General features: G+C 32.6%; 3 protein-coding genes across 4 annotated transcripts in view; 2 read left to right on the forward strand and 1 right to left on the reverse strand.

Moving 5' to 3' along the window:
• Positions 1-127: 127 nt before the first annotated feature.
• Positions 128-10354, reverse strand: LOC128388146 (histone acetyltransferase p300-like). The gene is given in 21 exon segments (XM_053347516.1): positions 128-721; positions 724-817; positions 907-1151; positions 1248-1412; positions 1533-1882; positions 1953-2154; positions 2256-2767; positions 2855-3046; positions 3126-3402; positions 3494-3720; positions 3829-4355; positions 4459-4623; positions 4721-5167; positions 5248-5405; positions 5498-5604; positions 5687-6437; positions 6521-6613; positions 6707-7762; positions 8317-8495; positions 8624-9021; positions 9199-10354. Coding segments are annotated over 21 exon segments (7260 nt in total). The 5' UTR covers positions 10002-10354; the 3' UTR covers positions 128-409.
• Positions 10355-11274: 920 nt separating this feature from the next.
• On the forward strand, positions 11275-12128 carry LOC128388109 (choline kinase alpha-like). Its single transcript, XM_053347468.1, has 3 exons — positions 11275-11333; positions 11402-11627; positions 11703-12128. The coding sequence occupies exons 1-3, from the start codon at positions 11275-11277 to the stop codon at positions 12111-12113; spliced, it is 696 nt and encodes a 231-aa protein (XP_053203443.1). The 3' UTR covers positions 12114-12128.
• Positions 12129-12233: 105 nt separating this feature from the next.
• The window catches only part of LOC128388009 (guanylate cyclase soluble subunit alpha-1-like), a 56797-nt gene continuing 43508 nt past the window's right edge, over positions 12234-25522 (forward strand). Inside the window, exon 1 of one of the 2 annotated variants that reach the window (XM_053347341.1) lies at positions 12234-12574. The gene's annotated coding sequence lies outside the window, so the exon portion shown is untranslated. Of the gene's footprint in view, positions 12575-24057; positions 24316-25522 lie in introns of those variants that run through there. The other variant, XM_053347342.1, reaches the window with a different exon arrangement.

Genomic DNA, 25522 nt, shown 5'->3' on the forward strand with positions numbered 1-25522 from the left:
TTCATGTAATGAAAACTAATTTTACTTTGATTAAAATCCGACTAATGTCCATCAAAGATTTAAAGTTAGTAAATTTGATAAGATTAAAATCATTCAACTTGATTAATATAATAATGTACATGGAAAATTTGAGGAAAAAATTTGATGTAATAAAAACTTAGAACAATATATTGAATGATAAACAAAAACAGTAGGGAAATTTAACTTTCATCGCTGAGAAAAACTATGAAATGAACAATTAGATATTCAAAAGGTGATTTTATGTTTGATGTGTGATTTAAAGATGTTTGTTATTGTTTATGTTTATTACTTGTTAATACATGGTCAATATATTGTATGAATTAGAATAGATAGACAAAGAAAGAAATACAATTAGATAATGAAAGAAGGGGTTGACGTTTTTGATTAATCAATTAAACCTAGGTTGTTGTTGTTGTTGTGGTGGTTGTGGTGGTTGAGGTGGTTGAGGTGTTTGATACCATTGCTGGTTATTTGATTGTATATGTTGTCCTGGTTGCACTTGCTGCATTTGGATTTGTTGTGGTTGTTGTTGAGATTGTTGTTGCTGCTGTTGCTGTTGTTGTTGTTGTTGCACCAGCATCATCCTTTGCTGAACCTGTTGATGTTGATGTTGTTGTTGTTGTTGTTGTTGTTGCTGCTGCTGGTGCTGCTGCTGTTGTTGCTGCGCTAGCATCATTCTTTGTTGTTGTTGCTGTTGTGTAACTTGTGATGGAGTTGTTGTTGTTGTTGTTGTTGTTGTTGTTGTTTCTGTGATGGTGGTTGAGGTGGAATTTGTTGAGGCTGTTGAGGGTTAATTCTAGAGTGTACAAGAAAATAGGAAATAATTAATGGAAAAGATTCTTAATAAGAGCACCTCATAAAAAAGCGGACTACTAAAATACTTACTGTTGGAAAAGTTGATTCTGTGCCTGATTTTGTGATGATTGAGATGAAGCCTGCCTTTGTTTTAAAAAGGCGGCCATTAATTTTGGATTAGATTGAAGAATTGAAATGACTGTCCTCTGATTTTGCTGAGATGATGGAGATTTTAACATTGTTATCAACTGTTGCATCACTTGGTTCATTTGTTGAGGTTGCGACTGGGTACCTACCCCACCGGACCCAGATTGGTTTATTTGTGCCTCTTGAATCTAATAGAAAAATAGAGAAGAAAATGTAAAAGTTAATCAAATTGTAGAGAAAAGTAAATCGACAATTTTAAACTATTATCATTTTAATGATCATACTTGTTGTTGAATCTGCATTTGCTGTCCTTGTTGTGGTTGTTGTTGACCACTCATGCCCACCATTTGAGGCTGAATCTGTACACTGGATGCTACAGGCATTTGCTGTCTAAGGACTTGTTGCTGGGGCTGTTGGGGCATCATTTGTGGTTTACCTCCAGGTTGAGTCTATGAAAAAAAGCAATAACAAAATAAAAAATAATGTATACGTTCAAAGATTTAAATAAAAAATGAAATATTATTACAGCTATTAGATGAAAGTATTCAGGTCGAAGCTGTCAAACTTACATTAGGTGAAGCCATAGGCATAGTTGGAGGTACTCTTATAAACCTAGTTTGTTGAGGTGTTTGTGGTGTTGGATACCACTGTTGATTATCAGTTTGAATATGCTGTACAGGTTGCACTTGTTGCATTTGAATTTGTTGAGGTTGCTGAGCTTGTTGTTGTTGTTGTTGCGCCTGCTGTTGTTGCTGCTGCTGCTGTTGTTGTTGTTGCTGCTGAGCTAAGAGCATCCTTTGCTTTTGCTGTTGTAAGATTTGCTGTGCATGCATTTGTTGTTGTTGTTGTTGCTGCTGCTGTTGCTGCTGAGGATGAGGCTGCATGCTCATATGTGGTCTAGGTGTTTGAGGTTGTGAACCTATAAAATAATCAAGAAAAAAATTAGTTCATTTTGAACGAAAAGACATTTATTGTGATTCAATCATTACCTTGAGGCACAGATTGTTGTGTGTAATTTAGCATAGGCTTTCCTTTTCCGTAAGGATTCTGTTGAGACATGACCTGTGGTGGCTGTAGAGACGGTTGTTGATGTTGCTGCTGTTGACGTGCGACAGCAGCTTGCACTTGCTGCACAGCCTGAAGAGCGCCAACAGGTGGAGGTGTTACAGTAGCAGGTTTCATGTAATGTTGCTATAAATATCAAGGGAAAAAGATACAGATTAGTAAAAGGTATTCGATAAATGATTATCAAAGTTAGAAAATGTTTAATCTTCAGAGAGCAAAAAACGTACCGGTGTTTGCGCTGGTGATGGACTATAATCGTGTGATGGAGCCGAAGGTTGGGCTGATTGAGAAATACTTGTCATCGTTGCTATTCTCCTTCTTAATATTTGGTGTTGTTGTAATTTTTGTTGTAATTGCTGTTGTCTTAACTTATGCTTAATGTTCAAACAGTAAGGAACTGGACATTTCTGTTCATTGCAATGTTTAGCATGATAACAACATAAAGCGATAAGTTGTTTACAAATGGGACAGCCTGTTGCACCACCCCCTTGGCTGGCCATTCCTGGTCCAGATTGATTAGTTTTACGTTTACAACTCTTAGCATGCTGTACAACTCTTTTCATCTTATGACAAGAGGGTAATCTACAATTAGCGTCACGACATTGACAAGCATGGACCAAGCTCTGAATACATCTTTGGATGGAAAGTCTCCTAGATTCACCAGGTGAAGTAATTGTTGATCCACTCGAACCATCTCCATGGTTATCAAGTTCACCTGATCCACCGGCAATTGCAGCACCTGATTATGAATAACAGAAGATTGAATGAGTTAATATAAAGATATCTTTGGATGTAAATAAAAAGGTGAATGAAACAAGTAACTTACCAGCTACAGCACCGTCTCCATCAACACCACCAACGAGATCACCAAAACCAAGTTTTTCCATTTTATGATTATGACCTTCGTTATTGTAACAGGTAACACAGAGGTCAAAGTCTTCACACTCTGTACAATGGTATCGAGTCTCAACAACGTGTCTTTTACATTTATTACAAGTATATACAAATCCACCATTACCTGAATAAGAATGAAAATAAAAGAAAAACAATTAGTTTAATTCTGATTAGAAACAAAAACTTGATTGCGATAAACTTACCGCTATTATGAAGTTCATAAAGTAAGGCCATGGTAGAAAATTTGGCCCGTCGAAGGGTCGAAAATTCAAAATGCTTCTCACGAGCCATGGTGAGAAAAGCATCTCTACCATCCATTAAATCACAATTTAAAGATTGATCAGGATCGTTAATTGGAGGTAAACTAGCAGCTGATTGCGTCGAGTGAAGTCGAATGACAAAGAAAACCTCCTTATGCTTTTCCATTGTCTGATAGATCTTATTTATTAATTCTTGTTCCCATTGAAGGCTAGAGTTGGCCTGTTGAAAGAGAAAACGTTGAATCGATTGATTAGAATTAACGAAAAAACCAAACAAGAAAAAAACTCATGCAAGAGAAATAATTATTTACCTGAACAACGGCAAGTTGATTAGAACCACTTTTGTGTCTCGAATGAACGTTATTCTTTCTTTGTTTTTGTTTTTTATTCGATTTTTTACTACCACCAGATTTCTTTTGTTGTTTAATTTGATTATTACAACCATCTTTACTGTTGGAGTTTTTAGAATTAAGGCTCAAAACGTCAGAGGGTTTACTACAATTTCCATCAGCCTTATCACCGCACTCACTCATTGTGTCTGTAAGAGTAATAGAAAAGAGAGTTAGGTAAAGTTAGAATTCCAATTATTGTTTACATCTTATTCTTGTAAGAATTTGAATTTAGACAATTTTCTCTCGTATCTTACCCATTGACTCGTCATCAGTAGGATTACCAGAATTATTAAAAATACTATCTTGTTGAGGAGTTGATGGTTCAGCTGGAGGAAAGACTAATTGTTGAACTTTTTGTTGCTGTTGTGTTGCTTGTTTCTGCTGTTCCATTTCAATCTCTTTGATCGACTCTTCAATTACATTAGGCCAAAAATCGCCTTCAAAATAAGGCAATTCAGTGGCTGACTTAAAACCATCTTCTGTGGCTTGTTTAAGGATATCTTTGTAGTCTAAAACGATTCTTTCAATTATCCCCTTGTCCAACATTTTCTTATACCATTCTTGTAACCTTTTTGGTTTAGGAATCTTTTGCTCAGGCGGATGACAATGGAAGATATAGTCATCTCCTTCGGAAGGAGGACAAGCCCAAATATGAGCCATTGTGTACCCTAATTGTTTAGTATAGTCAAGATATCCTAATAAAATCTCGTGATATACAGCAGTTCTGTATTGCTTAGGCCGGAAGAAATGAACCGAATCAAGATAAGCTATATATACACGCCTGTGAACAGAAAAATGAAATGATGAAAAAAATGAATTAGATGATGAACATAATTTAAGTAGAAATTTGAATGAAAAAGATGGCAAGTTATCAAATATCATACCTTGAGTTCGGTGGACCAGCATCAGAGCCATATTCTTGGACATGCATTCCAAAGAAACAAACATCCACACCATTAAAATCTTCGAAGGCAAATAAAGCCTTAGCACGATAGGGAAATGTACTGGGTAATTCGACAGGACCAAGTTCATTATATTTAAATGCGTATCTGAAATTAGAAGAAAAAAGCAAAAGTTAGAATAAAATATTAAAATTGAATAGAGAAAAAAAAGAATAGTGAAAATGAATTAGATAAAGTTAATTACTTTTGTTTCATTAAAGATTTAACTTCAACAATTTTCTCGGAGCTCGAGACAACTCTAATGGAAACTTCTCCAGCTCCTGTTTCCTTTTTTCTTAAAAATGTGTTAACCCGATTCTCAATGTAGGAACCTAATTTCGATTGCGGTAGTCTTTTAGCAGAAAACTTATTCTCTTTCTTCTTTTTGCTCTTTGCTTTTAGACAACTATCACAAACGAAACCTTCAGGCCAAATTTGGTCAGTGTGAAGAACACAGATTTGATGTAATTTTCGGGCACACTCTTTACATTCTACAAATGGTTCGAGGTCAATATGATTGTTTTTACATTCGATGAACTGATTTTTAGGAATAGTCTGGGTTCCAACAACTTTTGAATCAGGACCTAAGCCATCGCCTATTGTCACCGTATCACCAGGAATTTCATGGAAACATTTTAAACAATAAGTAATCCTAGAATGAGACAGAATAATAAGATAAAATATTTGTTTAAATGAAAAGATAACGGATAACCAAACAATCCCAATACGTACCTATTTTGATAATTCATATATTTTGTATCTCTGGGAATTGTACATAACTGTTTACCATAACAGCAGAGAACCTGAGGATGAAAAACATGTTTTCTGCCACAACAATAACCTAACCCTTGCATAACAGGATCTATTTCTTGTTCAAATACTTCGGATAACTGTAAAGAAAATGAAAAGATTCGAAATTAAAACCGGTAAATATAATATTTCTTACGATGGTGAGTTCGAAAGAAATGAAAAACGAACTTACTTTGGTACTATATCTATACACTCTTGAAGTTTTCTTATTATACAGCCAAGCATTATCAAACATCAACCAAACGTCATCTACATACTGCCATGGATCTGAATATTGACCTGTAAATGTAATGAAATAGTAAAATGGTTAGTATAAAAAATTTGACAACCAAAGTAAAAAGTCAATATGCTAGACATTTACCTGTATCAAGCTTCCTCTTTATTGTTGATAAGTCCATAGGCTTCTTAATAATGTCAAAATAATCAGGTATTTGTAACAATGTGGGATCAACTGGTTGTCGGAATGGAAGTGATTCAGGGTCTTGGCGATACAATTTCTCTAATGTTGGCATTAGAGCTTGCCGAAGTTCGTCTGGTTTGAACACTTTTCTCTGTCGAGTAGAGTTAGATTTTGATATTGTAGATGAGATAGCGGACGGTGTAGATGTTGTGGTTATTGATTGTTTAACATCATTTTCAATTTTCTCTATCGGCGTTAAAGCAGAAGATGAAGATGAATTGGGAGGCTTTTGATCGGTTGTTGTAGATATGGAATCTTCAGGCTCCTCTTTCTTAACTTCAGGTTTAATACTGTTAGTCATTGATGTAGTTGAAATCGTAGATGTTGTTGATGGTTCCATCTTCACTAAAGATGGTAGATTATCATCACAGGTAGATACCGCTTCTTGTTTCACAACAGTAGAACTAGTTGAAGGTAGACCATTGGTTGTTGATGTCAATGAACACGTTGTTGTCGATAAAATATCGTCCAAAGGTTCACTTTTAATAACAACCTGTTGTTCCATAGGTTGCATTTGAGATGGAGGCCTATTGAGTTGTTGTTGCAACTGTTGTTGCTGTTGTTGTTGTTGTTGTTGCTGCTGCTGCTGCTGTTGCTGTTGCTGTTGTTGTTGTTGTTGTTGTTGTTGATGATGATGATGGTGATGATGATTCTGTAACACAAAATAGTGAAAAAGATTAGTTAAATCACAGTTGTAAAGATCAAAATTTGAATTAGATGGAGAAAATAGTTTACCTGTAAGTCTATCATAGACTGTTGTCCAGATTGTTGTATTGATTGAGGTGCAGTTTGGATTGATGATTGAGATGTTGCTTGTTGAGGTGGTGTCTAAGGAAGAAAATGAATAATTGTCATTAATTAGCAAGATGAAAAGTATCAAGCGAAGGATAGAAGAAAATGAGAAATTGATTAGATACTCACTGTCATCGAATTCTCAATCGCTTCACTAGACAATCTATTCTGATGAGACTGAAGGTTTTGATTGGGTAATGTTTGTGGTGTTAAAGTTGGTACTGATGCACAACGAGGAGGTGGTGGAGTCGCTGTTGATGCAAGAGGTTGAGGTGTTGTTGGTTGTTGTTGCAACATTCCTGATAAAGTTGTACCATTATTTGAATTGGTAATGAAATTATTATTTGAATTGGACCTAATCTGAATTTGAGAAGTAGCTTGAGCTGGTGGACCAGGAGGAGAAATAAAATATGAGCCCGGAGGTAATTGATTAGATTGAGATGGAAACCTATTAGATGGTGATGGTATTGTCACATTTGGTGGTGCACCGGTTGAATTGAGTCTAGCCCTAATTGGTTGGGTTGGTTGTTGTTGGTTGATGGGTTGAGGTGTTGGTGGTCCTGTTGGGGTGGGAGGCTGGAGTGGTGTTTGCGCTAACATTTGTTGTGGTCTTAAAGTATTAATTTGATTAGGATTCACTTGGAGTGAATTAGGGGCTTGAACCGAATTCGCAGCAGCTTGTTGTTCTTTTCTCTTCTGCCGTTTATCTTCCAACTCTTTCTGAATCTTATATATTTTCTCGGCTAAAAGATGATAATATTCTTCTCTGGAATTTGCCTTTTCATACATGTCACCTTCTACTTTACGAGCATATCCAACTAAGTTAACCATTCGACTATCTTTGACCGCCGATGGATCTGGAGTAGGGAATATGGCTTGAACTATCTTTTGCACCAAGTGATTACGAAGCTCCATGGGCACAGACGCATGCCATTCTTTAACTTGTTTAGGGTTTTGAAGTTGATCTGTAATCTGTGGAAAACCTTGTATTCTTGATGAGATTTGTCCTGGAGGTGGTGGTGTACCAGTGGGATTATTATATGGAAGACCCAATGCTTGATAAGCTTTTTGCATTCCATCATTTGTTGATTGTTGCAAAAATTGAGTCGATTGAGGTGGTGGAGGCGGGGGTTGTGATTGCGGTTGCTGTTGGGGCGGCTGAGCATTAGGAAGTTGGGAATTAGGCTGTAAATAAAGAAAGAAAAAGTAAAAAATTAAAAATAAGCAAAAGACAAAAACGAGTAAAATCAAATGGAAGATGAAGAGATAGTAAATATTTTGTAAGTAAAATCATGTACGATGTTAGCACACGAATTGAGATAATGATAAAAGTTATTGTAAAGAAAAGGTGAAAAATATTTTCCAGTAAAAAGAAATCAAGTGTTAAAAATAAATGAATATTGTTAACACCAACAGGTTAAAGCCTAATTTCAAGTTTTGATTGGGGCGCCAATAACATGACAACGTAACACATTGATGTTGTGTCACAAGGTTCACAAACAAAATTTAACCAAATATCAATATGGATTAAAATGACACACGTACAAGTAACAACACAGATATTTACATCATTATAAATATAAAAATGGCGAATGATAATAAAATTGTCATTCAAGGTATCAACTGTTGATAGGCGATTCAAACTATTTAATTGACAACGAAAACTAGAGAAACACTTGTGTGTTTGTGTGTGAAGTAAGGAGAAAGAAAAAAACATAAAATCAATGGTAAAAACTTACAAATTGAGCCTGTTGATTAGGTAAGGGTTGGGTTAATAAGAGTGTGGCGACCTGTTGTTGTCTTCGATCAGATGCTTGTTTTAACGGCAAACAGACAGGACAATCAGTACGTGTACAGTTTTTCCAGTGAGATATAATTTGCCTGGAGCTTGCACAATGAGATACTTTACATTGTTTACCTAAAAAGAGAGACACAGAGAAAGAGAAAGAGAGAGAGAGAGAGAAACATGAGCAACAATGGAAAAAAAACGTACGTCTTAAGGTAGAAGGAAGTGAAAAACACTCTAAATGAAAGGGTTATTCTTACCATCGTTACAAGTCTGCATATGATTAAGAACATTCTTCATTGTCCTACAATGAGGCAGCGTACAAGGTCTCTGTTGACCTCCGGTACCATTCTGTTGTTCTTGTTCCCTTCTTTGACATTTATGGGCATGAAGAAGTAAAACTAATTGTTGTTGGATAAGTTTTCTTTTTTCAGCTTCGGTTGCATGTCCACCACCGGGTTGATTAGGTTGTGGTGTTAATTGACCAACAGCCTGTGGAGAGTTTTGCGGTTGGACTTGAAGTAATTGAGATCCAGGTTGACTTAATGACTGAGATGAAGGGGGAGGTGGAGGAGTGTTATATCTAAATTGGCCCTGCTGTGGCATTCTGGCTTGTCCTTGTTGCTGTTGAGGCTGTTGGACTTGTTTTTGGTTGTCACTGTCAGAGAAGGAGAAAAAAGTAAACAACAAAGATTAGATGAGAATAGAACAATCAAATTAAGGTAAAGTAAAGACACAAAGAGGTAACATAAAGTAACTTGAGATAAAATGACAGGAACAACGGTAAAGGTACAGAAAGGAATCAAGAATGAGTAAGGTAAGTGAATCAACATACGCGTACAGAGGTGAACCAAAATTTTGCTGGTGCATGAATTGTGTTGGTGACAACAATTGCATATGGGTTTGTTGCTGCTGTTGAGGTTGTTGTTGCTGTTGTTGTTGCTGTTGTTGCTGCTGCTGTTGTTGTTGTTGTTTGATATTGGGAGGATTTGTGTATCTAAGTTGATTTTGTAAAACTGGTCGGGATCCCGGCACCATTCCACTAATCATTTGAGGCTGAATGGTGGTAGGAATTAACTTCTGTTGTACATTGGGTGTCTGAGTCTTGGCTTGAAGAAGTTGTGACAATTGTTGATGATTTTGAGCCGGCAGTGGCGTTTGTTGATTAGGCTGTTGCTGTTGTGGTGTTTGTTGTTGGTTTTGAGGTTGGGGAGGTGGTGGCGGTAAACTGGTGGTAATAGAAGTAGTATTTACAACATTCGCCGATGAAGATATCCCAATATGTGATATTGGAATACTAGAGTTTATTAGAGTAACATTGGTGGTTGCCAGCAAAGAGCCATTGTTAGTTAAGGAATCACAGGCGCCTGGAGCAGTTGACGATGAGGATAATGTTGAGGCAAGTTCATCAGGTAGATTATTTTCAAGATCCCATAATTGTGAATCACTTGGACCAAGTAAAGAATCAGTAGAATCACTTAATTTTAACCTTTTATTGGGCGTGGGTCCTGGTCCGGGCATACCATTACCCCCACCACCAACACCGCTTGACATATTACCAGACCCTGATGAGCCAACAACCGAAAAAGAAGTTGACACTGTACAGGTTGGACTGACCGAAGATGAACTGGTGGCCATGGTGGTTCTCCCCTCTCTCTCTAAAGCTAAGAAAAGAGAGAGTAAGGAGAGAGAGAAAAAAACAGAAGAAAGGAAAAATAGAAAGAGAGATAGATGAAGTAAGAATAGTCTTTCTTTTTTCTTTTTATTTTTTTTTACTTGGCTGATGCTCACAATAGAGAAAATCCCTTTCTTATACAATATACATCGCACTTTTTTTTCTTTTCTTTCATAGATTAAATTTACATAATAGAATTGATCGTATCATAATTAATTAATTGAAACAAAAAAATATTAATAGAGTTTCACAAATAAATAAGAAATTAAATAGTAAACAATTTACATTTCAAGTAGAAAGAGAGTGAAGAAAGAGACACCAAAAGAGACTCAACTCAACTTTGATAACGCTTTTTACAAGCATGCGCAGAGCGATTGGCTTATGAGCTGCAGAAAAATTCTCATGGCGTCAGCCGCCATTTTAGACTAGAATTTTGTCCCAATTGATTAATATTTTTGTTCCAAACAATTTCAATTAATTGATAATATTTTCTCTTTCACCTCTTTTCTCCTCTTCACCTTGATCGGTTTACATTTGGTTAAAGTTCATCTCTGTTATTGATCTTGAGAAACTGATTGAGTTAATAAGCCGATTGTTGATTTTAAATAATCCAATCAAAAGTTTTTGCGGTTAATATAAATTCTGAGAAAAAAATTATTAATTTTCTTTCTTCTTGTTTTATTTTTTGGAGAATTGGAGTTTTTTTCTTGACTTTTTTTTATTTAGAATATTTGTCTTGGAATTGTCGAATAGGTTTACTTTATATAAATGAGTTCTCTTGGAAATGAGATGAGAGTCGTTTGAAATTCTGGTTTGAAAATCGTTCAATAAGTTCAGAGCTCAGGGCTACATGTTTGAACCTCGTTCTTTTTCAAGTGGCCATTGTGATTGAATAAATTTCTGTCAAGAAAAAGATGAAATTTGCCATGTAGAAAAAGTTTTCTCTCCATCAAGTCTTGTAATCCAAATCAGTTTAATTAAAGCAACAATTTCAGACAATTTGACAATTATCATAAATTTTCATTCTGGTAAAGCAAAATGACTTTTATTTTGTTCTGAAATTGAAAATTCACAAACAAATGCAACGTAAACAATTAACTTCAATATTTACTTTAAAAGATTAACCAGATAGCTGAAAATTCAAGAGTTAATTCAATCAAAAGTATTAATAATTAATCATTTCCACAAACAATTGCGCTTTATTTTCTTGAGCTTAGTTGCTGCCGAATCTATTAGATGGCTGCATGCTCTTCATTTTCTATGGAAAAAATAACCGATAATTCAACCGGTAACCGGTTAGAATAACCGAGAAAAAGTAAACAATTAAACTTTTTTTGTCACGTAAATTTAATTCTGTGATTAGAGAAGGTCAAAGTAATCGAATCTATCGATGTTGGATCACTGACCACAACTCGAACTCGAATGAAGTTATCGTTCGTTTTTATGGCAATTCTTTCATCAAAGGAACAACCGATTCGAAAGAATCGAGAGAACGAGAAGTTCTAATCAGTTATATTATTTCGGAGAAAAATTTAGGACCCAAATTAATTGGAATCTTTGATGGTGGAAGAATCGAAGAGTTTATTCAGGTAAGAACATCAACTCAATTCCATCATGAAAATTAACTTACTTGATGAACTTGATTTGACTTTAATCATTGATAGTCGACAACACCGACTCGTGAACAATATGAAGGACCATCGATGTTTGAAATTTTGGCCTCAAAAATGGCGATGATTCACTCGTTAAGATTACCCTTTTCTCGTTCCGTTGATCTGGCCAATTATTTACTCTCAATGATCACAAATCTCAAATCAAATTCAGTATTGCTTGATTATCGTTCTGGATCAAAAGTAAATCAGTGGTCGGAGAGATTGTGTTCCTTTAATTACTCTCGAGAAATTAACTGGTTGATTTCAATTCTTGATTCTATTCCATCAAAAGTTGTCTTCTGTCATCGAGATCTTAACCGATCTAATATACTAATTCGAGAAAGAAAAAGTATCGAACATGGAACAACAATTAAAGATCCCTTCGAATTTTTTCTTTCGTGCAATCAGTTGATTAAATTGTAATCATAGGCTGAAGATGAAATTGATGTTTCGAAAGGTAAACAGTCTTACTCGAAACAATTTATTCTGTAAATTAACTTGAGACATTCCTTAATCTCATGAAATCAGTTATTTCATGACTGAAATGTCTCGTATGTGGAGCCACCGATGTAACTGAAACTCATTCCATATCAAATCAATGAATGAATTCAGTGTTATTCTGACTTCCAAGTGAATCACAAGAACAACATGGATTGGATTTTATATTAACGCTAATTATGATTATTTCGTTATAATTCACGTGGTTATTTTAATTATCCTGTCAATCGTTCAATGAAAAACTTAATCAATTAAGTTAAAATTAAAAAACAGTCAATCATCAATTAAAAATGTTAACGGTGTTAATTCATAAGTGTCGTTTACGTCGTGAGTCCAAGACCAAAAGGACTTTTTAATTGTGACTCGTTTTCTCAAGGATAATTAAGGTAAAAATTATGATTTTTTCTCTAACATCTATTTTCACCCTTCATTTAGTTGATTTCATTAGTTTAACTTGAATGATTCGTATCTTTAATTACAAGAATTACGCTGAAAATTAATAAACATCATGGAAATGGTTTGAAACAAGATATTCAATGAAATTGCGTTCGAAACTTGAAAAGTTTTTTTTTCGTGATAAAAACGGATTAGAATCGGAATGGATCCTTTTAATGACCTGCCAGTAGGTAATAAAGATAAATATACTAGAGAGAGAGAGAGAGAGAGAGAGAGAGAGAGAGAGAGAGAGTCATTATTGGCACTTCGATCATTGATTAAACTATTATCATAATTATTTCAATCATTGATCATGTGAACTCGTAACTTTAAGTTCAACAGTTCGAGTGAGAAAAAGTTGTGAGTTGGATTTCCGATGCCTTCAGATCAATATCTCTTTTGACTTACAGAACTTATTTATCATGTAACATGATGACCAGATTACTGGTCAGTTAAATAACTCTGAGTAAATAAAATACACACACGCTCACCAATACAATCAATTGTTTCGGTGAAATATTTTTTTCTCATTCAACATAACAGTTATTTAATTAATCATTTGTAAATTTTTTTTCTCCTCTTGATTCAAGTTCATCAATCAATTCTGAATGCTGGAGTAAAAGTTTATATTCCCCTTGCAATGAGCAAAAAAAAGTTCGAAACTCAGAATTTCAGGGAAGAGAAAGAAGAGGAAATTTTTCATGGTAATGATGATTTTCAGGTACAATCATACATCTAAAAGATTATCTATCATTCACTGAATTCGTTATTAATTTTACAATTCATCCGAATGAACTTCAATTATTCACCATGAATTTTTCCTTACATGAGAAAGCAACTACATGTAATTGCTTCAAGGCCGAAATATGATCATCATCATGGACACAAAGAATGAATCAGAAAATGAATATAAATATTTTCTTGATATTCCTAAGAAAAAAACTGAATGAAATGTCCAGAATTCATTCATTAGCTGGAATTTGATATAACTTTTTTTTTATTCTTATTCTATTAAGTTGAGAACAAATAAATTCCGAGTTCCAATAAAAAGTAACAGTAATACTTTCATTTTTCATAGCACTTTCTCATTCATGGTAATGCCCTGAATCTCATGTTAATTCAGTGGGAATGATTAATTTCCGGTTGATTTATAGCATTTGAATCTAAAAGTATAACCCAAATAATCAGAGACAATCAAAGTTTAAAAGTTAATCACTTGTGACAAACAGAAATTAACGAAACAAAAAAATCAATTGAGCAAATTAACTGACGATTGTTGAATGTTTAAAAGTAATCATGAACTAATCAGCCAATCAATGAGTTGAGTGATTTATAATTAAAATGAAAAAAAGTAACAATCTTGTTAATAGTTAACAAAATGTTCACAAATTGAATGATAATTATTATCAAATTGATTGATTATCTTGCTCCACTAATAAAAGTGTTAAATATTAATGATGAAAACAAAACTAATATACAATTTTAATGATAAATGATGAAGATGATAATAATTATCCAAATAATGGTGATGATGATCATTAATAATCAATGGATGAGGTAAAAAAAGATAATAATTCCAAATGATAAAACGATATCACCAAATAAAAAGGTAATCCAATCAACAGACTAATATATAAATCACCCTGGATAATAATCCCCATGTCACCTTTGGTACACTCATATGATTATCTAATAACCATAGGAAGTTGATTCCACCCAATGAACACCAGAACTGAATCAGAATAATTCCAAAAATTTCAATTTGTTCTCTCATTGTTCTGATCAATGTCCCATAACATGAACAATTTCAATGTTCTCATGGAATAACATCTGAGAATCAGAATTTGATTTATCGATACCATTTGTCTCTCTCTTTCATTATCTTTACCCTCGGCGGATGGAAAGTTTATTATCTCCATCTTAATGATCACTTGGGTTCCTCTTAGTTTCAGTTTCCTTATTCATCATCTTCATCCTCATCCTCATCTTCCTCTTCTCCAACCCCCTCTTTCCAATTTCCTGTCAACATATTCGGATAACAATATATTCCATTAACCTTGATTAGTTTCAAAATCTACTCAGAACCTGATCATGGTAATTTTTTCATTCTCTCATCGGTGTATATCTGATATGAAACAATATCATTTAATATCATCATCATCATCGTTATTATTATCATTTAGGAATAAAATATTCTCACGATAGCATAAGATGAATATTATATCATGATAATCATCCTCATCGCCAAATAAAACATGATGATGGAGAAGAAAAAGTTTGCATGTTTACTTTAATGTTTAATTCTGATGAGATTTGATAGTTAACCTGATTTCCATCGATTTCATAATCTAGAACCTTTTCTATTCAACTTGTTCTTTGTAAATTTACAATTCTGATACTTGAATAATCTGATATTCTTATTGTTTCCTAAGTTCTTTGTGTGTAGATATTTCTGTCGATTGATTGAATTCGTGCCTCTTTCTATTATACAGACTGTTGTTTCAATCTGCCAGAGATTCAGTGACTCTGGATGGAAATAGAGTTTACTAGGAATTAAGACTCACAGAGGTGAAGATTATTGAGAAACATTCAGGAACATTTCATGTTCATCTGAGTGGAATAGGAAAAAAAATGTTCTGACGGATTTGAAGTAAGAAATCATATCGATGGAAATGAAAAAAGGTCAAATAATGTACAGAATTAGTGAGAATAATTCTGAAAACTTTTCTTTTCTCTGGTTCTTTTTTTTCCAGTCGAAAACTATAGAATTATTATCATCATCATGTTCTTATCATCTTATTATATCATGAAGCAAGAAAGAGAGAAAAAGTTTTCATCTGTAACAATAATTCTGATGATAAAAGTTCTGATATTGTTTTTCTTCTGGTTGACTTTTCATTTCAGAATCAAAAACATCGCCTTAGGTTAAAAACTGTGAATCAACTGATCAAAACTATCATGAACACGATAATGTTACCATGAAATTTTTTCTCTCCCAAATAAGAAAAAAACTTTACTGATCAGCTAAAAAGTTTCATGTTCAAGAGCTTCATGTTATCCCCATCGTATTTTAATTCACCATCATGGGTTTTGAATTTGTTTCAGAATTTGTCTGAGTAGAAAAGTCAAATTGTTCATTCATTTCAAAAAACCATCACGATTGAATAACTTGATCATCATCATGAAGCAAAAAGGAGGGAAGAGGAAAAATTTAAACACTCAAATTAAGCCTACATGATGATGTAGATAATGAGTCATCACCATGAACATAATCATCTATCACAAAATCCTCATGCTGGTCAATTTTTGCAGACTCATTGAATTTAAACATTTATTACTCTTAATCAGCATGAATATCATCATCTTGATTGTTTCCTGGCCAATTCAATTTTTTAAACAATTTACTGAACAATATCAATTCAATAAACTGGAAAACTTGACAAATTGTTGACTCAATGATTTAATTATCAGTTGACCAAATCAAATGGTCAAATATTGTACATTCAAGATTATCATCATAATGACCATCACATAAATGACCCCATCCTATTAATCAACCCAATCATCTTAATCATCATCACAATTAATATCATCTTTAACCCATTTAACCCGATTCCTGGAACCTTATTAACAGTTGATTGTTTTTAATTAACTTGTATTCATTTGAAATGGTCACTTTTGTGGATGACATTGTTTTCCCATCTTCATCATCATCATCATTTATCATCTTAAGCTTGGATAAACATTATGAACAATAATATAGTCTTAATGTTTCATGATAATGATCATCATCATGGTAAAGATGATGAGATTAGAATTTATTTTTATCCAATCAAGACTCTGTTCTGTATATTTGTTGACATTAAAAACTGAAGAAAAATTTTCTCGAGTATCATGATGATGAAGATAATTATCCCCATCATCCTTGAGATAATTTCTTACCTGAAAATTGTGATTAACAGGAAGATAATGATGATAATCAAAATGGTTTAATGGTTAACACGTAAAAAAAACTAATATAAATATAAAATCAAATGAGGATCAATTTTAATTGCCAGTTTAACACATAAGAGTTTTTTTTCATCCACCATCATAATAATAATTAGTATGCTAAGGTGAATCTCAGCCATCGCTATGATAATGGTCATTATCATAGGGATGAAATAAAAACTGACCATTATTACATTTATATCTGTAATTTTGATATTGAACAGAAAGATAAACAATAAACTTAATATTGTCATTAAGTTTTTATGAGTTTGAAATTCAGTTGAAGACGACAATAGTTACATAAACATCCTGATGACCAAATAAAAGCAAACAAATAATAACAATAAAAAAAGCTTTTTGTTTCATATCCCTTTGGTCATTATCATCATCATGTTATCACCATGATAACGATAAAAATTAGCCATACCCTTGACCAGTCAGAGTGTGAGAGGGATAATTATACTTTAATGGATTGAAACTAATTATTATTATGTATGTATGATATACCATTAGACTGGGAGCCTCAAAATTTTGGTTTAAAATGACCACTGGGAGTTGGACAATGGACATAATCAGTATGGATAATCATGAATTTAAAAGTAAAGACTCAGTGGACTGTTGAACAATTAGACAGAAAACAATTAATAACACTTGAATTATCATTATTTCATCATTGAGAAAAGATAAAACTATTAATTGAAGCAGAAATTTTACTTTTTCTAGTGTAACAATTAACTCACCTAATCAACGATATATTTGCTCAATTTATATTTGAATATATCTGTATTATGTTCACACATGAATATAATTGAATCAATATTTTCAATTATACTGATTATTAATCAGCTGAGGATTATAATTAAAAGCAGTTGATTAACACAGTTATTCACTTAACCTGACAAAAACATGATTCTGGTAACATGGTAATTTTATCCTCATCATCAACATCATTATCATGTTTCAATATCTAAATCAACAATAATCAAATTTGATTACATGATAATAAAATTAAGCCTCCTAATGATATTGATTGATAATCATCTTGGCTTGATTATATTAATTAGGATACAAACTTTGATTATCCATTAATTTTCATAATAATCAACATTAATTGTCTCTCTCTCTCTCTACAAGTAAATTCATGATTTATTTAACTATTACAATCAGATTAATTTTCTGATTAACTTAAACCAAATTATCAAAATTTTCCATTTTGATTGTTGAAAATCAACTGATCACATTTATCTTTAATTTAAAATTATTAACCATGATTAAGTGTTGGAATATATTAATGTACGAATTGTAAGATGATAAAAATAAATATGCAAATGCCTTCAGGGCAATTAGACTCTCTCTCTCTCGCAATGTAATTTATTGATTGTTGTCAACGTTTCTAGATAAATATACTACAATTGTGTGACAGGTTGAACACTAATTAGCTGACACAAAGAGTTAATTCACTTGATTGTAATATCTGAATTAAATGCCGTTGGGAAAGAGTGTGAATGTGAGATTTCATGATGAAGATTCAAAGGTGAGATTGAAAAAAAACTCTTATCGAAAACAATGATTAAAATTAATCTACAATTAATATTGTAAACATTTTAATTTGCTCCATTCACAATTTATTCAATTGGTTAACAGCAAATTGTTATTTAAATTATCAACTAAATTGTTTACAATTAGAAAAAGTTTTTTTTAAACTTACAAAAAATGATTAGATTACAACTTTGATAATCTAAGAAAGTACATCATCTATTATTTAGATTTAATTAGTGATTAAATTATCCTTACAATCTCATGGATAGTTAATGAAAATGCCTTTGAGATATTGATTAGAGTTAAACAATTTAGATTAGGATAATGATTAATGTTGATTAACCTTTTTTTCCTCTTCATCTCGTTTTCTTTATTGATTGTTGTTGTCATTTTCAACATATTACAAGGTAACAAAGTTTTCCATGGGTAGAGAGAGTTGTTTAAATTCAATTAATTCTGAGTTTTTCATGATGATGATTCTCATTGTTTCCTATTCCCTTTGATTAGGTAAATAACTTTATTCATTGTTATTCAGAGAAAAGTAAAGCTAAAGACAATTCTCAGCGATTTTCTCAACGTTACTCACAATCTTTCAGAATTTTCTTGTATTTATATTGTTATTGTTGTTTCAGGATCTTTTTCAATAACAGACTGGGATGGATGAGTTTCTTTCTCAAGTCGATTCTCCCCTGAGTTCAATATGTCAAGTTACAAAAAGGTTCATCCATTACGGATTAGGGTTTCATCCATTGAACCTGAAGGTTTTATCATCTTCCTCTCATTTTCACCTCTCATCCCTTTTTCACTCCTACCAAATTGTTCAGTCTGATGTGTCCAAACAAAATGTGATGCCCATACCTGAGGATAGTTAATCAGTTGACAATATATACTAGTATGTGTGTGCAGTGTTATATATATAAGATGGATGAATAAATATCTAATACAAAAACAATGGACAATCAAATGTCCCTTGATAGATTGGGACATTAGGTAAAGTTAAGATGAGGATAAAGAGGATGAGGTGGAAAAATAGGTGATGGTCAATATGGTTGGTAACAAGTTAAACTTGACCAATGTGACACTATTTTTGAATTAATATTGTAAGTTCATCACATGGACAATTTATTTTCACTTAAATTTCAACGTTTCCTAGGAAATTAATTCAATCAAATCAAATGATAATAAATTAATTCCAACATCAGTTTGATGATATTAATCAACTTCACTCTATTTTCCCCCTTCAATTCATTGATTATTATCATGTTATCTTTTATTATCAATTGATTTCGTGTTGATAAAACTAGAAAAAGGAAACGGAAATGAGTGTAATTGACACGAAAAGTAGGAGGTGGGAGGATGTGGGTGAGAATAGCAATAAGCTTAACTAAAAGCAATCAAAATAATATTAGTGGTAAATAAAATATCATATTAACACTTGAAACTGACCATTCGGACACATTTAATATTGATAAAAACATTCCCAATACCTTAACTCATGAATCTAATGTAATAATAATGATGATGAAAAAAATAAGGAGATAAGTTTATGATAAATTATTACAGAATTAATTTTCACCAATCAAGAGTTGGAGTTGCAAAAAAAACACCAATGAATCTTGATGACAATTGATGATAATGATGCAAGAAACCAGTGAATATAAATTAGATTAATTAATCAATAAATTAACATGATAATCATCAAGTAGTTAAAGTTATTACATTAAGTGACCCAGTTAATGATAATCATCCATTGATCTGATCACATTTAACTATTTACAACTAAACATCATCTTTATGCTTTATCATCATCATAAAAGTCATCCTAATGTCCAGTCTTGTCCACTAGATTTTTTTTAATGGACCGTTGATTGTATTGTTATTCCTGTTATTATTATTGTCCGGTTGTCCAGTCTGTTATATCATTATCATGGTTATGATTATGATTATTATGATGATGATTAAGATTCTTATCATTGGCATAACTCATCTGGTCAGTGAGAGAGGAGGAGTAAATGTACTAATCTAGATGACCTTGATGTCCATTGTGTGTCCAGTTTATTCATTCATCTTCATCCTTCCTCCACATTCACCTCCTTAGCTGAATCCTTTTTCCTGAACCACTGCCATAAACCACCAGCACCCTCATTTATATCCAAGTTATCATTCCTCTCTCTCTCTCTCCCTGAATCAAGTCTTGGAAATAATCATAATGATAATATACTGGACATTCAGTGGACTCCATTAACCTCCAACTTTCATAATGGATCATATATAAAGTTGTATATTTCATTACTATTATCGTATTTATATTCAATCGTTTACTCAATGAACATTATTTTCATCATGGAAAAGGCAAATTTGTTATTAATGACCTACAACAACAATCACGATTAATTATTAATATATAAACAAAAATATCAGCTTATGATGAATGTTGAATTCATTTCAATTCTGAATAATTGTTCAAATTAATCTCTGAGATATGATTTTATTTTTACCTTTCCCATGAAAATAAATCTCATTCAGTTTCAGTTTCAGTTGACTGGACAATTTGATAAAAAAAAAAGGATCAATTTTGATGATGAAAACAAAAGTCAAACTGTAACAATTTAATAATCATGTTAATATTTGTGAAATTTAAGGTTCATGGAAGCGAAATGAAAAATCATCATGATTAGTTGATTAATTCATAACAATTCATTTGTTGATCTATTTGTATTTTCTTTGTGTCTCTTTATTTTTAATTATCTCATTGAAAATACAATGATTGCATTTAGAGAAAGAAAAAGATTTCTGTTGGAAAATTGTTATGATAATTGATTCACATCATTAATGGTAATTAATTAGCTTCAAATGATAGTTAAATATTATCATCATTATCTCATACCAAGTGAATAATGATGATGAATATGAATCAGGAACAGGGTGCAAGTCGGAAGGTGGAAGGTGGAAAGTAAAGGAGGTAAAAGTAATAATAAAATGCTGATGTTGTTTAATCAATTAATAGATAAAATAATAGTCACAATAATGATGATAACATATTTCAAGTCATTCATTAGGCAAGAAATTATTAAATTGTGATGATAAAAATAAACATCATCATGTAAAAGGATGAGGATGAGGAAGGTGGAAAATATTGAACTACAATTTGTTGTCCTTTTTCCCACTCAGATATAATTTACTCTCAATTTTTACACAGTAAATATCAAACAGTGATAATAATAATCATTGTAAAATTTTTCGGCAACACAATCTACACTTTCCGCTGCTCCTCCTACTCTCCCCACCGTAACTCACCTCATTTCCACTTTCCACCCTCATCCTCATCCTCACTCTCTCTCTCTCAACTTCAATATCTCACAATCATCATCCGCTTTTTATTTGCACATTTTCATCACAAATTGAATTTATCTCCTTTTTCAATGAACAAAGTGGGATGATGATGATGATGATGGTGATAATGATGAAACATGAGGAAAAAGTGAATGATAAAATAAATAGTAAATTCTGTGAATTTTTATTTTATAACTGGGAATTCAGAGATAGCCCAGAGAATTGTTATTCCTCCTCCCTTTTACCTCCATCTTCCCACATCATCCTCTTCATCTTCATCATTTTCAATTGTTGAATTTAAATGATAACAATACAAGTAATAATAATAATAATAATAATCACCATCATGATAATAACAATTGTGATTCTCAATTTCAATGAATGGGTTCCAATGAATTACGTGGATAGAATCATAAGCTTAACACTGGTCTTCTCTCTCTCTCTCTCTCATCATGATGATAGAAATAATTTTCACCAAGCTCTGAATGAACTTCAACCCACCTTCACTCCGACCTTCTTATTTTTATCATTTAAACTTATTATAAACTTTTGGAACAATTTGAATAGTTAAGATAATAATAAAGTTTCAATTTAGTTGAAGTAACTTTTTTTTTATATGTCAACCTGATTGTCGTTTATTGTTATTGAAAATTTTTCAGAACTTTTTTGTTCACCTTGAAACTTTTTTTTAATAATCCTTCAGGTAACATTAAATATAAATTGTAAGCAATTACCTTGAAGCATTTGTCACAACCATTTTCATGGTACATAATTGTTTGAAAGTTTGGTAAAATTATATTACATTGTTAATTGTTTTGGGTGATTAGGATCCATTAGTAATCATTAACCTAATCAGTTGATTAATTTGACTACTGATGGTAAAAGTAAATAAAAACTTCATTAACTAATTAACAGGTAAGCAAAAGGTGATGGTGATAATAGTTGTTAGTTTTGATTATTGGATCAAAAGTTCAGTACATCACAACTTAACACCATGTAATAAGTAATGATAATATTAATAGATGTAATTCTGAACAATCATAATAATATATAAATGAATAAGAGATGAAGAAAATTAATCAATAAGATGAAAATGAATAAGAAAAAGTAAATTATCATTTAGGTAAAATTAAATTCAACATTCTGATTTCAACATGATAATCATGAAAGTTGAAAGTTATTGTTATCAGTTAACGAGTCAACAGAATGAACTTTTTTTTTGTTCAGTGTGTATATTAATATTATCATGTATTAACATGGTTTCTTGTTATCATGATTCAATAGGAGTTATTATATTACCACAGAGGTTGAGAGAAAGTGTTGTTTGAACAAGGGTGGGAGGTAAAAAATAACCCACAGACAATGAAGATGAAGATGAAGATGACGATAAGGATGATGATGATGAACACAATAACAATAATAATAACAATGGTTGAATATGAATATGGTTATGTTGATGATGATGATGATGATGATGATGAAGGGTAAAGGTTGATATTATTGTTGTTGTTTCAGTTTTCTGGTGTTATCGTAACCATGGTTACCTTTGGTTGATCCTAGAATTATCAGCCATGTATTATATTGTATTATTATCGTTCAGTACAAAAGGTAACAAGATATTATCAAACCACATGATATATTTATTTGATATATAAATTTCCAATGTCAATTAATTGTTGTGAACCATGGAAACAACAATTATCCTCAATACTGTCAGAATAATTAGGTTTATGATCAATTAGAACTGATTGAACAATAAATCAACATTTAATAATATTCACGATAAGAAAGATTTGACAACTTTGCCCAACTATTTATTAATTATTGATTGTATTGCTCTCCTGATTGGTTACTATTTATTCCATCATCAATTATTATCACAAGTGATTTTCATCTTAAGTTAATGTTAATATTTTGTTAGTATTTTAATTAATCTATGTGATAATTTTTACCGAGGGAATACCAATTAATGTAGAAATTAGTTAATTGTCTTTATAAAACGGTTATCGTGTCATCTTTGCTCGGAATAAAGTTTGTGCTGTTGTGATAAATAAGATCAATAACCTGTCTGGCATAGATCTTTCAACATTCGCACTTTGAGTGAATAAAAAACTGGCGCATCGTGATAAGCTGAAATAGAGTTGAGCCATCTTCAAGCTGTAGCTTGTCAGTAGGTTGGTATAATTCTCTACATTTCCTCTCTTGTGCGTTCAAGAGCTATAGCAAATTCGAAATTGAAAAATCAATCCATAATATTTTATTATCATCAGCAGTGAATACAAAGATATTGATTAGTATAAGTAGCGAAAAACTACGAGTAGCAAGGAAAAGATTGCTTCTGGCTCACATGACATTTCTAACTCAGGTAGATTTGTGGGTCAGTTTTTTTCACCACCATCATCAACATCACACCTACAATCTTTCTCTCTTTTTTATTGAGATTAATAAACTTCTCTCCTGTTTCCCCTCCCAATGAAAGAACTGGGCGTAAATCTCCCTCTGAGCTTATATTAAGTTCCTTGACAGAGGTTGGTCCTGTGGAGATTTTTAGCAATATGTGAGGATTAGAGACAAGGCAATGTCTCGTTGGTGTGAGCAGGATGTTCTCCGCACTAAGGATGGAGTGGTTGCTTGGGCGCAATCAGTTGGGCTACTCTCTAGTGGGGTTCACCGCAACAAGGACCTTCCATCGCCCTTAAAACAACAAAATTGCAGCTCTCATTTCTCTGAGAGAAGTCCTATGCTGGGGACGATCTTCTCTTGTATGAAGATCCCACTCGACAAGGCACTTCGACTCATGTTCAAAAGGACCTGTGATGCTTCATTTGAGGTGAGTCAGAGGGAGACTGGTATTAGCGCTCGAACCACCACCGAGTGAAATCGTGGCATTCGGGAGCCCATAACAGTGGCCTTTTTAATATATCAGGATAATCGCGAGAAAATCGGTGGTCCTGGCATCGTGGTTCAGGTGGACAAGGCCAAATTTGGTCGTCGTAAGTATCACCGTGATCGTCCAATCGTGGGTCATTGGGTATGATCCAGCACTGACTGTTGGGATCCAAAAATGGATAGCATCTAATATAAATATGAGATTAGATTTTTGTACCTGTTTCCTTTCTTTCAATCGATTCCCGAAAGTTATAGTTCTCATAATCATTTCACTCGAATTACTAAAATGGTGTTGATTTTTATCTTCAATTCACTTCATTTGTTGTCGATAGAAGTAGTGATAAAAATGGCCGGGTCTGGGAAAAAAGAGCGCGAAAATCACCAGACTGAGAATAATTAAAGGACAATTAATTTAATTAATGAACACTATCAATCACGTATGACATATTTTTTTAATTGGGGTTGTAAACGCACAAAAATACAAATCACTGAAAAGTAAAAGTGATGGTCCAATAGATTTTTTGATTTTTTGATGACCAAAACATCATGGCATTGAATTAATATCCATTTTAATGATTCAATCTCCTCTTTGGTCAAGATATTTTCACCATGTGAGTTTGATGAGAGAGAAGCAATAAGAATGTGTATTTTTCCTGTTAATGGTCTCGCTCCAAAGGAGAACCTGATGGTGAGAATAATATGTTGATTATAATCAAGCAGTTTAAACTATTGGCACAAATAACTTACCTGTTATTTAAATAACCTTTTTTAACAATTAAATTATTCGAATTGAATGAATTAGATGTGATGATGATTCTAACACTAGAAAGTTAATCTAACTGAAACCAAATTACAAGTGACTCAAAGATCATCTTTTTACTTCAACAACCGTTTTCTTCAGAAAACATAAACTAGCCAGATGTCATCCATTGATGAGTTGCAGAAACTGTCAAAAGACAAAAGTTATAACATAGAAGTGTTAAATTTTTTCCTCAACATCCTGTTTGTATATTCTCTTTTGAAACAAATGATTAGGAAATGGTCATTAGCTACTTTTCTGTTTGCCAAAGATTTTTTTAAAGTATAATGGTACCGTTGTAATTAACAAATAGACATTTGGATTATTGATCTTCAACACAAATCAATAT

This window comes from Panonychus citri, unplaced genomic scaffold, assembly GCF_014898815.1.
Source record: "Panonychus citri isolate SS breed McGregor unplaced genomic scaffold, ASM1489881v1 Contig00095, whole genome shotgun sequence".
Lineage (NCBI taxonomy): Eukaryota > Metazoa > Arthropoda > Arachnida > Trombidiformes > Tetranychidae > Panonychus > Panonychus citri.